This window comes from Eleginops maclovinus, chromosome 1 (genome assembly GCF_036324505.1).
Source record: "Eleginops maclovinus isolate JMC-PN-2008 ecotype Puerto Natales chromosome 1, JC_Emac_rtc_rv5, whole genome shotgun sequence".
Lineage (NCBI taxonomy): Eukaryota > Metazoa > Chordata > Actinopteri > Perciformes > Eleginopidae > Eleginops > Eleginops maclovinus.
Genome location: NC_086349.1, coordinates 5,491,012 through 5,508,351, shown reverse-complemented (window position 1 = coordinate 5,508,351; position 17,340 = coordinate 5,491,012). Strand labels below are relative to the sequence as shown.

Sequence of the window (17,340 nt, the reverse complement as noted above, 5' to 3'; positions counted from 1 at the left end):
AGCAGTCCTTTCCACTTACCTGTGTGTTGCCATGGTAACCCAGGGGGGCTATTAGCCGAGGCGGCAAAAGCATAAAAATTATGATCCAAAATACACCCTTTTGAAAAATATATAGGTGGAGCTCGGCGGGATATACGACCACATACCAGAGGTATTTTTAAACTGGAAGAGATTTCTCCAGATATATAACCCGCTATACACACAATGTTTGCAATCATCCACACTAGCTGCATCCACACTAGTTACGGTTGACAAGCAAGCAGACAAATCACCCATTTGTGAATGTAATCTGAAAAAAATAAAGCCAATCTATTAACAATGCTGCCAGTCGCCCAGATGAAGATTGATGAGGTGGGCAGTGGATTAAATGAGCTGTCCTTAGAAATGGTGGCTGGGTGTATAACAGCGGAGCAGCCTGTGTCATGAAATTACACCTGTCTTGGTTTTGCTGCGAGACCTGTCGGCGCAGTGTGTCACAGGGCAGTGTGTGTAATTGGGGCCAGTTGGGCGGGATGGCTTTTGCTAGCTGATGGACAAAGACCAGCACTCATATATAGTTTCCTAACTCAAACTTTTGGTAGAAAACAGACCTGTCAGCCACACAGAAAGTAAGATGGTTTTTTTTACTGTGTGAGATGTAGCAAAGAGTGGAAGATATGTTACTGAGCTGGAGATGACATCTGTAGGCGGTGTAATTTCCTGTTCCACATACTAATAAATACAGGCAGTTAGAAACACACTGGTAGAAGTGACTATTTATATGGTAGAAAGTGGCATCTGCTATATTGATGGCGTGTTTCATGGCTGCTTCTTGCATCAACTTAAAGAGCTGTTAAACCACTATTTATTTGCTATATTTGCATGATATCTTTAGATATGTTGCTGCAGTGTTAATAATTATAAGGCAAAACCATTTGACATTTCTAATTTTTTAATAATTTACACAAACAAAGATTACCTGGCTAGAACTTGTAGCTAGCTCGGCTGTAACATCGTTCCCTGCTCTGATTTCCGACTTCCTTGTACAAAAGGAACGCACCATTAGAACATGGTTCGTAGTAGAGAGACGATGACCCTTGTGATTTTTATGTACAGTATACAAGTCAAAGTTAAATATTGTACAATATCTTTGCAGCATAGATTAGCACACATTTGGGAGAGACATTTAGAGTCTGCAGAGGATAAATCCTAATGACTATAGTGACTCTTTGACTTTCCCTTATTGACATCTGTGGTTTCAAGTGAAAAGTCTAGCTCACAACCATTTAAGGTTTAAAACGGTATCAAAATCATTAAGTTCGCTTTTCGCTATCAGCTATCTATTATACAAGCTATGTAGAAAAGTTACGGATGTTTAAAGGTCATGAATTGCATGTGACATTTGAGTAGTTTAGAGATAATTTATTAAACCAAAATGCTCATCCCTACAGCAAGACTCAGGCTCTTTCTGTCTCTTTCTCTTTAATTATTTATCTCTCTCACGCACGCGCGCGCGCACGCGCGCACACACACACACACACACACACACACACACACACACACACACACACACACACACACACACACACACACACACACACACACCAGTGGCATCATTGCCTGTCCCCTGTGGTCTGCGTCCCACAGAACCGTCACCTGCCATCTGGTGTGGCGGTTCAGGTCTCATCTGGCCTGCTGCAGTGACAGGCACCAAGACAAAATACTGGCGCTGCTCTTCTTCTGCAGGGAATTTTAAAATCTTATCAGCTTCAAAAATCTAATATATGACATTTAATCTTGCCCTTGCTGCTAATAAGATTAGGAAATATAGTTATCCTTGTCAGCGTTGAAATGCTAAACCTCCAAAGCACCTCTTTGAGTTCAGTCTCAGCAAATGCCACCTTGAACAAAATGATGAAACTATTCATTTATCAGTTTCAATGTCGCATTGAAATAAATCCACCTCGCACATGAATCAGCTCAGAGATTTACAACTGTGTATCTTCCACTTGGCATGAATTAGATGTTACTTTATCTTGTAAACCAAAGCTTGAGCAAGCACAAATTAGCTCAGAGCTAGTTTCACGCTTGCCAGCTTTGAGGGTCTTGGCAAATAATGTGACAATGTTTTTCTGTAACAGTCACAGATACAGACGACACGTCCAATCTGTTAGCAACACCGCTTGTTGAGACAACAAAGGATCTGGTGTAGAATGATTTAGTTTTTGGATGACAATAAGGGATGAGAAAGCTTTTGCAAATGGAGCGAGAAAACATCCTAATGGTGTCATTTTGCTTTTTGAAATCAAAATACAATGTCATCTTATATTGTTATGCTTCTCTGTTTTGGCCTTTTTAAATTTGATTTGGTCAAATCAAATTTTAAAATAATAGCCATAACCTATCAAGATTAAAAGTTAAAAGTGCTTTAAGAGGAACTATCATGGTTTTTGGTTTACCTTTACTTTAGTTTGTTACTGTATTTAGGTTTTGTGTGCATGTAAATGGTCTGCAAAGTTTAAAATCCCTGTGTTCCTTCCAGAGAGAGTTTCTCTCCCACACACTCCCTCCTGCCTGAAACAGCTCCATTTGACTCCTTTGTTTACTTCCATAACATACATTAGTGACACCACTTTGTTGCACTTCTAATGGCCATCGCTAAACAAATTGTAGCTGATGGGCTAAGGAAGTGGGACATTCTTGACACATCTCTAAGGGGTTGACGAATCACAAAAGAGCCAGCCTGCTAACCATACATAGCAGACTGTGATCTCGATTCAGGGGCAGGCAATATGAAAAACATAAATCACTTTTTTAACATTAAGGCAATTGAACATCTACCGATAGCACAAAATACAAATATGAACCAGAAAATTAGCATAATAATATTCCCTCTTTTAAGTGCTGCACTCTGGCTGTCAAGCTGTTTAATGTCCACTTTTCTATTTCAGCGGTCAGATTCATAATCCGTTGTTACAAGCATACAGGAAACACACATTTGCAGCTCATTTAAATTAGACACTGATCCCTAATGGCTTTACTGAATGACTAACCCTTAAATGTCGCTATAGCCAACCCCAGCTGCTGTCAATAACCTGTGCTATTCTTTATTTTCTCTGACAATGTCCTGATTGTTAAATAATGACTTGGCAGTCAGTAATGACTTCTGGGCAACATTGTATCTGTGAGTCACAATTTATTTCATACTCTGACAACAGAAACATATAAATATGTCAATGTGTGTCCCTTGCTTTTTCTCCCTCCCTCTCTGTCACACAATATTTGTATGGTGTATTTCCTCAAGAAAGGAATCTGAAACAAATGAAGAGCATCGCTAAAAATAAGTGATAATGTTAATTATAAATGGTACTACTTGTTGTACACAAGCAATGTATGGAATGGCTGCATATTGCCTCTTGCAAAGTGACTCAGTAACATGTAGTGTACATAGCATCTTATCTTAGCAACAAGGCTACAAAATGGCTGCATTATCCCTTATGTATCTAATTATGATGTTTAACTGCACTGAGGATTGGCTAACAGCAAGAGTACTTTTTCTTCCATTTTGTAGACCGAACTGAGCAAGAGGGGGAAAGGGACCAGGAATGGATAAATAAAACATGATTGGTTGACACATGGAGCAAGATATTGAAGCCAGCCAACTTGGATTTGTAGTGCAGGGATAGGTGTCAGTTTATAGCACAATGTCGCCAGCTTCTATTTTTATTTGCACAAACATGAAACGGCATAAAGTTCAGATACTGAAATAAAAAATAATAATTTGTCCGATTATTCTTATAATCCTTGAATCCTTCTTTTTCAGTTATCAGTCTCATAGTCACAATTCTGTCAGACATCTCCCAAATGGTAAGACTAGTTTCCCAATGGAGGTTAGCTTTTGTTCGACTGTTTTTTTGAGGTCCTAATTATACATGACATTGGTGATTATTGGCCGCTTGCTGAATAAGTATTCTCTGTAAGGCGTGGGGAAACATGTTCAGTTGAAACTAAACATTATGAACTCCCAAACAGTTTGCTTAATTTAACATCCACTTTAAGCACTGACTAATTCCAACTACAGAATGTTTTTAAAGATTGATGGTTTAAGATTGACCCTGGTGGCTGACTGTAGTGTAGGTTGTAAATCCCTCCTGTTTAGCAGATACAACATTTGGTTTTAATAAGTCATCCGAAACTACAAGGTTGGATGTCAAGATTGACAGCTGATCTGAGTGTCATGGACCCAGGTGCTCGGGAATTATAAGAGAGAGGAAATGTTACTTTATCTTTCTATTACTGTAAGGAGTCTGTAATGTATTTATGGAAAGATTAGGGTTAGTTGTTTTGTCTTGTTAGCCAAACAGCTACCATGATGAAGCTAGGTGGCTATTGCTAACAAGTTGTGGATTTGAAGTTGAGTTTGTGTGTTCGTCTGTGCTGGCTAGTGGCTAAACACGTCACCTAGATTCCCAAACATTTTACAACCTAAAGTGTCCCTCTGTGGCATTCGACGTTTAATGTAAGCCACATGTATAAAGCCTTTATCAGGATGTATAACACATCTCAACCATGTCTTCCTCTAGTGAACTGATGACGTTCCTCTCAGCAGATATTCATAGTGACAATCAGGACTCCAGCCCCAATAGTGTTGGTCTAGCAAGTTGGTTGAGCCCAGACATGTAATTGCAAGTCTGTTTATTGAACAGAGCTCCATGTGCCTATCCACACTTGCTGCTTCTATGAACAAACCAGTTAAATGCTCATGTACTAATATAAAGTAATATTTGTTTCTTTAATTTTAACTCAAACTTACATTTTTCAACAGCATAATAGGTACAATTTTCCCATTCAACCACCTTTTAAATGGAGGATTCATTTCAAATAAACTTTGAATTTTTAATTACACAGTGAAATTCAGACCATGCATTTAACCCATTCTAGTATTACGAGCATTTGGCAGTGACTATACAGCGGCCAGGGAGTGTTGTGGGGGCCTTGTGCCTTATTTGATGGCTAGAAAGAAGTTGCAGTCTTTCTTAATCTTCTGTGTACGGGTCAGTTCTAGACTTAGCAACCAGGTGCCACATTGTAAGCACTTAGCCATGGGGAAACTAAGAAAATGGTGGACACAGCAACAAAAGAGCCCTGCAAATATAGGGAGGTTTAAAACTAGTAAGTTAGGGTTGGCTTTCTCTTTCTGAATATGATGAAATGCCCCCGTTCTAACTCTGAAGACTCAATCTGACAATGAAGATATAGCAATTATACTTTCAGACAAGCAGTTCATAATTGGTTCGACAGAGGCCCTGGAAATAGAGGGCAACAAACAGATAACTGAGTTGGGAGTAACTGTGATAGAGGGAATTGCGCAGACTGAATAAAATGCATAAGAAATTAGTTTAGTGGTTTGGGGGTAAGCACAGGGAGAATGTGGTATAAACTGAAGGAGAAATCCAAGGTGAGACCGTTGATCTTTAGCTTTTGCCTCATTAGTGAGACAGGAAGTAGCAGTGAGTTCATCCATCCATCCATTTTTGCAACTTGATGCAAGAGCAACTCTTGCACTGAATAATAATAGGAAGAAATTAACTTTCTTTTAGCTTTTGGATGATCTGGTGACGTGTCTGGTCAGTTCTATAATGGGGAATTACAAACTCTTTGACTTACTGTCAGATTTTTGAAATTATGCTGATTACTTTTAAAGCGCTAATTGGCCTTGCTAGATAATGTTGCTATCTATCCCTCATTAAAACCTTACTTTGTCATAAAGCTTTTCTGAATACTGAATATGTTTTCTCATGGTTTTACATTTCCATCTTGCAATGTTATGTTCTTCCCTCCTTTGGGGTCAAAACATGAAGTTTGCATTTGCTTTTCTTTTAATTGAGTTATTTCCGAACTGAAGCACTTTTTAACTTTGTGAAAAGGTTGCCTTTTTTCTCCTTGACTAAGCCCTGTTCCCTGATGTTCAAAGTTGTTTATGTACTTTATTATTAATTCCAGTCAAGTGTTTTTTGTTTGTATTATATGGTGGATCAGCTATCAAGGAACGTGCTAAGAGGTGTGCCTCGTTATGTCCTCTGAGCAGGGATGGGCTTGATATTTCTGAAGTGAATGATATCTGAGTTGTGCTCACTGGTATATATATAAAATAGCACTAAAACAGATTAAGATATCAGCAGTAACTTAGCAATATTGTATTAGAGGTATGGTCTTTATTCTGTATGATTTGGATGCCAGCTTGGTTAAGCTCAAGGCCAGGTGGTATATTCTACTTAGGAGAGAAAGTTAAATGCCATTCACTAGAGTTACAGTAAGCGCTAGAGGAGTCTAGCAGCTTGCCATGAGGCTGGATGTCACTTTTGTTTGGTGTTATTTTTCTTTAGTTTAATTTAGCATTTTGGTTTTATTTTTTCCTCGCTTTCATTTATCCAGTTGTGTCAGTATACTTTTCTTCTTTTGCACTACTCCTACTTACAGACCTGGTTCTTAAACATCCCCTTTCCATAGTTATCAAGTGCCATATAACCTTCTCTGTTGTTCAATTGGGTGGAGCTATTTCATAATTTTGATATTACCGAACCTGAAAATTTGTGTCACAGTACAACCAAGGAAAATAAATCTGATACGTCCAAACAATATATATCAAACAGTGATAGAAATATATATATATATATATATATTTATTTATTTTCCAGTGAAATCACATTTTGCATTGTTTGGTCAGAATTAAATATTTGCACGCTGAGACCTACATGTTTGATAAAGCTGAGTCACAGAGCCTGACCTGAGCCAGAGAAAACCATTATTGGGTTAAATCCCAAAAAAGAAAAGGAAAAGTGGCAATATGCCCATGCATGGCACTCTGTGAACTTTCCAAATGCTTGCTATGACCTCAAGGTCAACCAGTGTTCTGTCAAGAGACTGTACTCCATTTTCACTTCATTAATAGCAGATGGCAGCTCAGCCTGTTGTGTTCCCCATGAGCTGTTTACAGCTTATGAAATAGCTCACAGCTGCCTCCCTTTGAGGCTTCTTTGCATAGGTATTGTGTGCAAAATAAACAGTACACATCAGTCAGGTTTGGTTTCTCTAACTCTCTGTGGTTGCATATACTTTTCATGATGAGGAACAGAAAAGGCTAGATTTTTTAATATTCATCAGCGTGTCGTTATTATTCTGCTGACAGTGAGCAGTCAGAGCTCGGACTCCAGAGTATGTGCAGTAGTTCTAACCGGTGGGCTAGCTGGCAGGCGTGCAGTCGGACACACTGTAGATGTTTTCATAAATTATTCTCTTACTGTGGCTGCCTGCTACAGCCGGCAGGCAGCATGAGCTAAACAGTCCATCGACTTAACATGAAATACGAGATGAGTGGGTCCGAATGACCACGTTCCGAACCTCATCGTCTCCTAAATCAGCTTTTGCCTAAATATGCTCCTTTTTTCTCTCACTGTTTTGTCAGTTTTCTTACTTTTTCTTGTCTTTCTTCATTTGAAAGCTAGATAAGTCAGTAGTCCCATGATGGAGCTTGTTATTGTGAATTCTGCTTTATCATGACACCAAACTGGGACACAGTTGAAATATTCAGGGTCAGGGGACACTGGGTCTAGCTTCTGGGTTTGCTTTAGGCCCCAATGTTTCCGAAAAGTTGAATTTGGACGACACTGTGGCCCAAGGCAAAAAATGAAAGTTACAATAAATGACTTCCTCAATAAAGGGGCAACTATAAAAGAGAATAACTACTCATGATGAATTTAGACTCCAATATCCAGATGTTAAATAAAAAATACTCTGTTGCAAATGTTAATCATTTTTATCCAAGTATAGTTTATCAACATACTTCATGTACCGTACATTAAAGTCACTTTGAGATTCATATTAATTATATTACAGAACTGTTATGGCGCAGTTTGTATTGTTTGGAATACGTTTATTTGCCTTCTTTTAGCTAAATCAATAATAATAAGATAGAATTTACTTTTAGTGAATTTGTATACTGTATTATATTAATATCAAAATTTGCAGAGTAGCAACTTAATGTATAACATAAATATTGTGAAGTTAAAATTACAATGTTTTCCTCATAAACCTAGTAGAGTATACGTTATTGAAGAGGAAAGGGACAAATGTTGTTTCTTCATTTTTTGAGAAATTTAAATTGTGAGAAAAAAGCACTACAGTTCCTATAAACAAGTCATTATTCTTTGAATGAACTCCGAATATGAGAACAATTCAGATATTTGTGAGTTCAGATCTTTATCTCAGAACTTCACTTTTTTTTAAAATCATTTTTGGTTGGATCCAAAAATTAAAGGTGTGTCACTAATCAGCTTCCGTAGAGTTTATATGGACAATATAAAAAATCTCAATTAAAATTTAAAATTTAAAAACTGTTCATAGTACAAATTGTACTAACGTGCAGTCCTTGAGTGAATGTACTCAATTACAAATGATCCAAAATTCACGTGCATCCTCGGCACCATTTATTAAATGTGGTTCTGTGGCTTTTAAATCCTGGCAAATATTTATATTTAACATAAGTGTGTGCACATGCATTGATGTTTGTTGTAGGGATTTTTGTTTGTGTTTTTAAGAAGAGTTAGGAAGATATCAAGGCCTGAATACACTGTGACTGTGCCATACAATTTCAGTTATCCGTCACTGAAGCTGTCGCCTGTGGAAACAAAGGATGTCGCCCAATAACCCTCTGAGAAGCACAAATGTTGTTGTTTCTCTCTGTTCTTTGAGCCGGGGACTGAAGTCTGATGACAGATGCTGTTCCCACTGAAAATAGTTCAATGACACAAACTACTAGCTGATGACAGACGTTATTGTTGTGCTGTTGTAATAAACTGCTCTTAACCCTCTGAGACCTGCAGCATGCTTGGCTGACGTTCTCCATTTAAGACACACAGTTTTAGAACCAAAGTGTAGATAATGATATCTTATACACCTGGAAAACGTAATGAATGCATTGGCACCATTTCAGGTGGGCTTGTCGGAAAGGCTGCTAAACAAACTCCTAGGTTTGTCTACATTTTCGCAAGGTGTTAACAGTGTATATTCATATTTTCAAATTATAACAATCAATTCTATCTTGAGTACTCGATCGCATCAATTTTCACGATTTGGAATTCTATCCCAATACAATGCAGCTAAATAGCAGATCACATTGCTCACTTAAGGGAAATATCATTAGTTTGAAATTTAGAAAGAAATTGGATCCACTTCAAAATGTAATGGGGTTTTTCCTTGCCATCAACCCATTGAGCCACATGTTTTGATTCCACCTCTTCTAAAAAATCTGTATTTAACTATTTCTGTATATGAATAGCCATCTCTTTCGGATGATTCCGACACCACATGATTGCAGTGGAAATGGCCTATCTGACAATGCAAAATAAAATAGTTTTAGATTAAGAAATAACGTCTATCCACTCCCAAATTCAATTACATTTTCCTATTTGCCTATGTTACACCCTTCTAAGAGGTACAATTGTTAGTTTTTTCCATAAAAGGAACAAACAAAAAATGGCCAGCTTTGCTTAGCTTGAGTTATGGATGTGTCACTTTGGTTTGGTCATAACTGTGATTCTGACACTTGTTATCTGAGGATATCTGCTCAGATCACAGAACAGGATCCTGTTACTGTACCTGTAACATTATTTTTTCTCACCTCATTGTGACAAAGATCCCACTCGATTTGCAATTTCTGATTAATCTCTGAGCATGATGTAGTTACAGTAGCTGACATCATGTTTGTCTTCTTTTTCCTTTCCCCATCTTTCTTTCAGCCCTTTTTTACCCCTCATTCTGTGTCATTTCTTCTTCTTCTCTTTCAACTTGCTGATATAATGCAGAAAATGATGATGACGCAGCAGCGAAGCTTGGCCCTTTTTGTGCCCCAAACTCACGTTCTGTTCCTCCTTTCCTTCTTCTTCACTCTACTTTTTAGACATCCACTTAACTTTTTGTCCAATGTCTTTCTTCTTTTGTGATGGTTCAGTGAAACGCTATTTCACCACAGCCAGTTCCGTCTCAATAGAGTTTTAAATGGGGGAGAAACAAAAGAAAGGCTGAACACAACGTTTAACAAGTTCTTACCTTGAATACATCATTGAAATGAAAAGAATGATGGATGGGAGAAATGTGTGGGTGTCATATTTGGAACATTATTCTCTATCTAATAATATTAATATTAGTTATTCAAACCAATTGTTCCTTTAAAATATATAACACAAACAAATAATTATTTAATAGGCATATTACATTTTCTCAGTAGAAAAAGCCGTAGCAGGACAATGTGCACGTAGCTGCGTTTCCATTCACCTGTTTTTATTTGCATTTTGAATTTGGGCCTCAAAAACCTAAATTGGCCAGCAAATAAACCGAGCCATACATCTGCTTTTTTCCTTGAAATGTATTATACATTTGGATTGAAAGTAAGAAAGTGCACTGGAATACACAATACCAGGACCCTGAAAGTGGAGCAGCTAAAGGGAATTCATTTGTTACTTTTGTATTCATTCCTTTGCTATTTCAATTGTGACATGTCAACATAACAAAAGATATCTATTCAACCTATTGATAGCCATATAGAAGGAAACCTTGTCTTAGCACATTGGAATGTAGAAAATGTAGGATTTCTAGATAAGTGTTGTTTGAAAAGGTTACTTGAGAAAAGAAAAGGGATAACACATTTTCCCTGAAGACAAAAGGATACAGATACAATGCATGCAGACCTACTTGGTTGGTATGACTATTAGCTTAGTGTGGCTAACGTAAACAAACCTTAGGCACAAATATCTGAATGTCCCGTTTCAAGCACACATGTACACTTTCTGCTTATGGTTCAATATCCTGGGCCGAAAGTCTATATTTGGACCACTCTATTGTTATCATCTCTGAGGTGCCCTTAAGCAGGGCACTTTACCTCCAACTGCTCAAGTGGAGCTCCTCAGTATCAAAAATAGATTGTGTACAAATGCAGGCAGCTACCTACTGTAAATGTATTAGAGTAGAGCAGCCTCCCTTTACACACAAGGGTGATTTCAACTATTTTTTACTGACCAATATGGTAGGAGAGGAGGTTTTTAGTGTCTGATTAACATAAGAAGCATATAAAACTTATAAAGCTCTTACATTCCACTTATTAAGGGCAGATAATAGGCCTTAAATGGGTTTGAAAGGTTGTAAAATCACAGGATGTAGGTGTCTGAATTAAACTGGTGGTGTTTTTTTGTTAAATGTGAATGTAAGAAAATGTAAAAGAGTAAGAAAAATAATGCATCAAGTAAAATAGACCTCACTTTGTCCCAAAAGACATCTTTTTTTTAGAAAAGTAAGTGCAGGACTGCAATCGTGAGCTACTTAATAATAATTTGCATGCTTGGCTGTCACTTCTCACAATAACAGCTTGTAGCTATGACATGGCATGGCAATTGTATTATTTATGTCTTGCCACAAATTAACCTCTTTTCAATCATTCTCTCTGTCTCTCTCCCAGTGGGATTCCAGGGAAGAAGTGTGGAGTCATTATCTTTACCGCTGAGGAGCTCAGTAACTGCAGGGTCAGTACACACACACACACACACACACACACACACACACACACACACACACACACACACACACACACACACACACACACACACACACACACACACACACACACACACACACACACACACACACACACACACACACACACACACACACATACACACACTTACAGACACTCATCATGCACACAACAGACACGCTGTTGGAATATTCTCATATCGTCTGCATTTTTTATTTGCCCTGATACTGTTGTTGAAATAGCTTGCAATCCAGTTCCCCACACACACACAAACACACCCACGCACAAACACACAGATGATCTTTAATGATGGGCACATCTTTTTCAAAATCTGTCCATAAAATGTAACCAATATGCACAAGTTTAACACTTAAATCACTGCATTGGGAGTCCCAAAGTCTTATTTTCAGTGTTCAGTGTTCAAATGTGTTCAACATGGTTTACATTTATATATCTGTGTTGTGTTTGAGTGTGTTTGTGCACTCCAGAGATCATTATGTGCTTACACTGGTTGTGTTTCACCATCGTTATTCTGGGAAGATCCAAATCCTCTTTAGAAAGTTTGAAAGTGTGTGTGTGTGTGTGTGTGTGTGTGTCAGTACACTGACAACCCCAATCTGTCAATGACAAGCTTAAGTTTCCTGCGATGCCTTCCTACTGGAGGCAATAACTAAATGGCGTCATGAGGCTCAATCTATCCATCTGTCTATCTATCCATCTCCATCTATTCATTATCAATTAATAAGGATTGAGCAATATGTTAAACTGTTCCAAATGTCAACCATTACCCTGGTGCATGTCCGCTGCAGTTTAAGTAGGAAATAAAACGGATTTGACAACCAAAAACATGCTTGTTAGTCTTTTCACTATTTCAATATTCCAATGTACCCATAGGTAGAGCAATACATTAACAATAAAATGAAAAATACCCTTCAAAAACGCCTAAACCTGCAATATACTCCAAGTCGTCTAATCCCCAAACCCTACTCTCCATACATCCTCTCATGTCCCAGGCATTACAAAAGCAGTGATTAGATTATTTTTCATTAGCTGCTGTAACCATCCATTCGTATGTATGAAGCCTTTCCCACTGCCTCTCCAACTATATTGCAAACAGCTCATAATAAAATCAGTTTCTCCCAAGTGTGTAATGCAAAAGAAACGCTGGATTGCAATCACTACAATCCATGTATGCTATGTTTATTAAGTCATTCTGACTGCTAGCTTCTGTGTTTCTGATCCACCTTTGCATTGCCGTAATGTATTCCCAATTACTTTACATTAAAAGAGTCTCAGTGCCGTGATTGTTGGGTCCCTTGAAAACCTATACTCTATATCGTTTTCTTGAGTTCCTGAAGAAAACAAATTGCTGATTTAGAAATGAAATTGCATCAGCATGACTATATTGATATTCAACTAAACGTTTCGTCTCCTCTCTCAGGATATTGCTACCATGCAGTTGTGTGCCAACAAGCTGGACAAAAAAGACTTTTTTGGCAAGTCGGACCCCTTCTTGGTTTTCTACCGGAGTAACGAGGATGGAACGTGAGTGTATTTACCTATGTCTTTCATACCACCAACTGTGCACAGAAAAAATGTATGATTCAGAGATCAAAAGATAACACCATTTGTATATAGGATTTTAAACGTTAGTTTGTGGCAAACAGTTTTGTAGCCGTAAGTTTTACATTATAGCATCTTGTTTTTCAGGAGTGACTATATTTGGAAGAGTCGATAGAAATTGTATTGCTAGGCATATATTGGCACGGTAGAAACTTGTCAATCTCAACATAGAAACGCCCTAAAGCATTCCCTGCTGTATTGTCTATTTTACTGTAAATGTGACCATCATTTCCAAAATGAACATTTTGCTATATGGCAGAAGACCTGAACCAAGAGTTTGCATTGATACAATTGTCAGAAAATGTTTATCGAGGTAATAATATATGAAGTGATAAGAGGGCACATTTTTTTCATAGACTTCTATACAAACAGGGTTTTTTTGCGATTAGTGGGTTCGCCCCCTCCTGGCTTTTAGTTAGAATAGAGTGCCGCAGGAACGAGTCCTAAAACCCTGGAGTGAGTTAGCATTTCACCACTTCCGGATCCCTCGTCTCAGAGTTAGTGGGATTTCTCCAGAGGATTTTGGAAAATAGCTCGAAATAAGGTCTCTGGTTGACACAAATTTAAGAGATGGATCATGTTTTGTTCTACGACATTAAATACATCAGCAGTGACCGTACTCCTCTGTTGTTCGTTTATAGCATAACGTTAGCATTTTGCTTCAGGCAATTGGATTTATGCTACAAAAATTATAAAAGTAGTGTAGAGATGTGGAGATTATCCGTCTGAACAAAACGTGCATTTATCAAACAGGTTGGTTTTCCACAGATCTTATTTTTTTTTTTACAATATTCCAAAAGCCTATGGAGGAATTGCATTGCTTTTTTGTCGAGGGAACCCATGCGCAGCTTACTTCCGCGTCGACCTACAAATATATGCCATCCCTGTGGCGCTCTATGCAGATTTAAGGCACGTCATCCGCATTGGTTACAATTTTCAGACCTCAGGCTACATGCTCTTATTTTATGGTTCTTTTCATGGCTCTAAAGAAATACTGTTACGACTGAGAAAACGAGATTGAACTCAAATGCACGACTCACTAACAAAAATAGGTTTATTCAAACAAAAAGATCCACTATGATGGACAAAAAACAACATCAACACAAAATCACTCTTGAAAGAGGAAAAACACTGGGAGCATAAAAAAACAAAAACAACTAAATCACGACGTGGCTCGAAGCTCTGTGGCGTATTCATGGGTTAATGACTCCAGTAAAAATGTACCATGAACAAACACGAACTGGCACAGGACAAAGGGCGACGAGGACAATAAATACATCAGGTAATGGGGACAGGTGGAAACAATCAGGGGCGGGGCGGACAATCACAGGAGAGGGAGGCACACAAGGAAGGGAGGTCAGAGATTCTGAAACGAGAGGGAAGTTTACTATTCACAATAAAGGGAAAAGTCACAAGACAAAGACAAAAACACTTAAATAAACTTAACATAATTTGCGAGATATGACAAATACGCACTTTTTTTTTGTACTTGATGTACTTGTACTTGTTTAAGAGTTGTTACATCTGACATTGAAGCCCGAAACAAGTCATAAAGTACATGCAAAACAGGACAGCTCTTCGGGTTTGTGTCAAATGTAAAAAAAGAAAAGAAAATGTGATTCAGATTTTTTATTTCCTACTTGTTTTCCCCATTATTCATTTAGTTTGATTTGAACTTGTCATGTTTTAAGATAGAAATCCTACCTTAAGTGCTTTATTCTTCCATGTGAGGATTCCAGAAGATAACACCATAAAATATGCTGTTTCAGTACCTTCGAGGCAGTCTAAAAAAGTCCTTTTTCCCTAAAAATCTTTAAATCCACACGCCCAAAGAACAGTTTGTTCATCCTTTGTTATAAGATTTAATTGCATGAGGGTGGCTGCTGCTACACGCCGCTTGTCCTCGGGTGTATACAAGTATTACTATTAAGGGACTGCTGTTCAGAGCACAGCATCTCTGTAGATTCATTGGAACTGCTCCGTGAAAAAAAGCAGCAGCTGAGGTCTCATTGGGAAGCCCCGCTGAGGGTAAAGCGGATTGTTGCCAAACAGTCTGCAAACAATGTTTTGGACAAAGAAAGGAAAGCAATTGTGAACTTTTTTTGAAGTGGTGATTAAGTGCAAATAATATCTTGTGTCGCATCTGGTCTCTGTTGTTTTTCCATAAAAATCTACTTTTCTTTGTATGACACCACCCCTCTGAGGCTTATCCCAATCTATAATGTTATTACCACCTTCTGCTGCTTTGCATTGTAGAGACTTTCAGAAGAATAAAACTCAATCTGCAATTTTCTCATGCCTCCTAGATATACCTGAACATTTATATGAAATATTTTGTATCATTCATTGCAGCTGAGGCTGGAATTAAGTTATGTGGGATTTAGGTACAATATGAGCAGGCTGTTTTATGTTATTTTGCTGGCAGGTTCACCATCTGCCACAAGACGGAGGTGATCAAGAACACACTGAACCCGGTGTGGCAGCCCTTCACCATCCCTGTTCGAGCTCTCTGCAATGGCGACTTTGACAGGTCAGTAAACGTGTCCAAACAGTGAAATGTTAAATTACTCATTAGACATTAAAGAAAATGTATGAAGATGTGTTTAATCACTTTTTACATGAACAACCTGAGTTCTTGCATCCTAGCACACACTCTAGGATAAAGTACTTAAGGCAGAGGCAGACTCTCATATGGATGATGTCACCGGTTGCTGGGGCGGTCAGAATAATGCCAGCAGTCGGTCGTGGTGTCCCAGGGACCAGCACTGGTGTTATTGAGACTGACTCAGTTTCCACACACATTTAAGTCAGGTTGGACTGTCTAAGCAGCTTGTAGAGTCACTTCCTGCCCGTTACCCTCTGCATACAAAATGCATAGAGAAGTGAACACTGGGCCACTTGCTAAAATATGGTGTACTTCTCTTTGGGTTATTTGAACAGTTTTTGAGAATTATTATCCATTAAGACTTAGTTTATCTTTATTTATTTTTGTTGTTTTATTTCTTTATAAGATTTATTAAGATATCATGTCGTGTTATAATTCACTGTTTATGTTTTATACCTCTTACCAGTTTGAAAAAAAGTGGGTCTACAATCTACTCCGCCAAACCAATTTTTCTTAGCCCCAATAAAATAACTTAATTTTTTACTTTGATTTCCTTGCAAGTGCTAGATCCCTACAGTGCACATTCAACAGATATGGGGATAGTTAGCCAATTTGAATCAGAGCTTCTGTGGTTTCCCAAAACATATTTTTGCAGATTGATGTCTCTTTGTATACTGCAGTGATAATCCTTAGTATTGGTCTGCTATCGCTCAGTCGGCCTCTGGAATGTCCAATCCGGCCAATCAGAATTGAGTGCTCCGCTGACCCATATAATAACTCCTAATATCCAATATAATCATTACGGGAGCTGGTGTGTTGATTGCGCTGGCTGTCTGTGGCAAATAAACACGTACCTTATAAACTTTCCAATGGTTCCATTCCACCTAGCATTCCTCTACTTCTCTCTTGTAACCTACTGAGCAGTTTGCCCATTTGCAAACATTGTACAAATCCTCAACCTATGTATTTTTTTCCAATGATACAGAGCTGCTTTCTCATTAGTAAAAACTATGAGAGAATAAAGATTAAACTTCCAGTTTGTGGCAAATCAATACTAAGCTTTTAGGAGATTTTTCTGTGCATTTGCATTAAGTTGAACTTGAATCCCGCAATGCCTTGATGTCCTACAGCAAAATAAATAGGGGAAAACTTTGTGGGTCTTCACGGTAAAGCTTCATCCCATAACTATGCTACTACTAAGACCTGTGATGTTTTAACTGAATTTAAAACTGAACATCATTAAACATTTAACCCAGCCCAGTAACTGCACTACAGCCCTGGAAAAACCAATTCAGCATTATCATTTTGTCTTGGTTCATTATTTATAGATATGTCTTTGAGTCAAAAGATTTTTTATTTCATTTATTGTATTCTATAAACTACTGAATTGTTCTCTGTGTTGGAATTCAACAAACACTGGAATGGCTGCCATACATGTAAAGATAAAGATTTAAGAAACATTTCGAGTGGTCTCTTCATTTTTTCCAGAGCTGTATATCTTACCTTTACTTGTATGTTTGTAAGATATATTTTTTATAGGATATGTTTT

At 37.9% G+C, this 17,340-nt stretch overlaps 1 protein-coding gene across 1 annotated transcript in view; it reads left to right on the top strand.

The window, feature by feature from the left end:
- LOC134872422 (copine-9-like) overlaps nucleotides 1–17,340 on the top strand; it is a 70,776-nt gene that overhangs the window by 31,863 nt on the left and 21,573 nt on the right. The window contains 3 exon segments of the mRNA XM_063895709.1: nucleotides 11,489–11,552; nucleotides 13,005–13,108; nucleotides 15,612–15,716. Coding sequence (XP_063751779.1) covers nucleotides 11,489–11,552; nucleotides 13,005–13,108; nucleotides 15,612–15,716 — 273 coding nt within the window.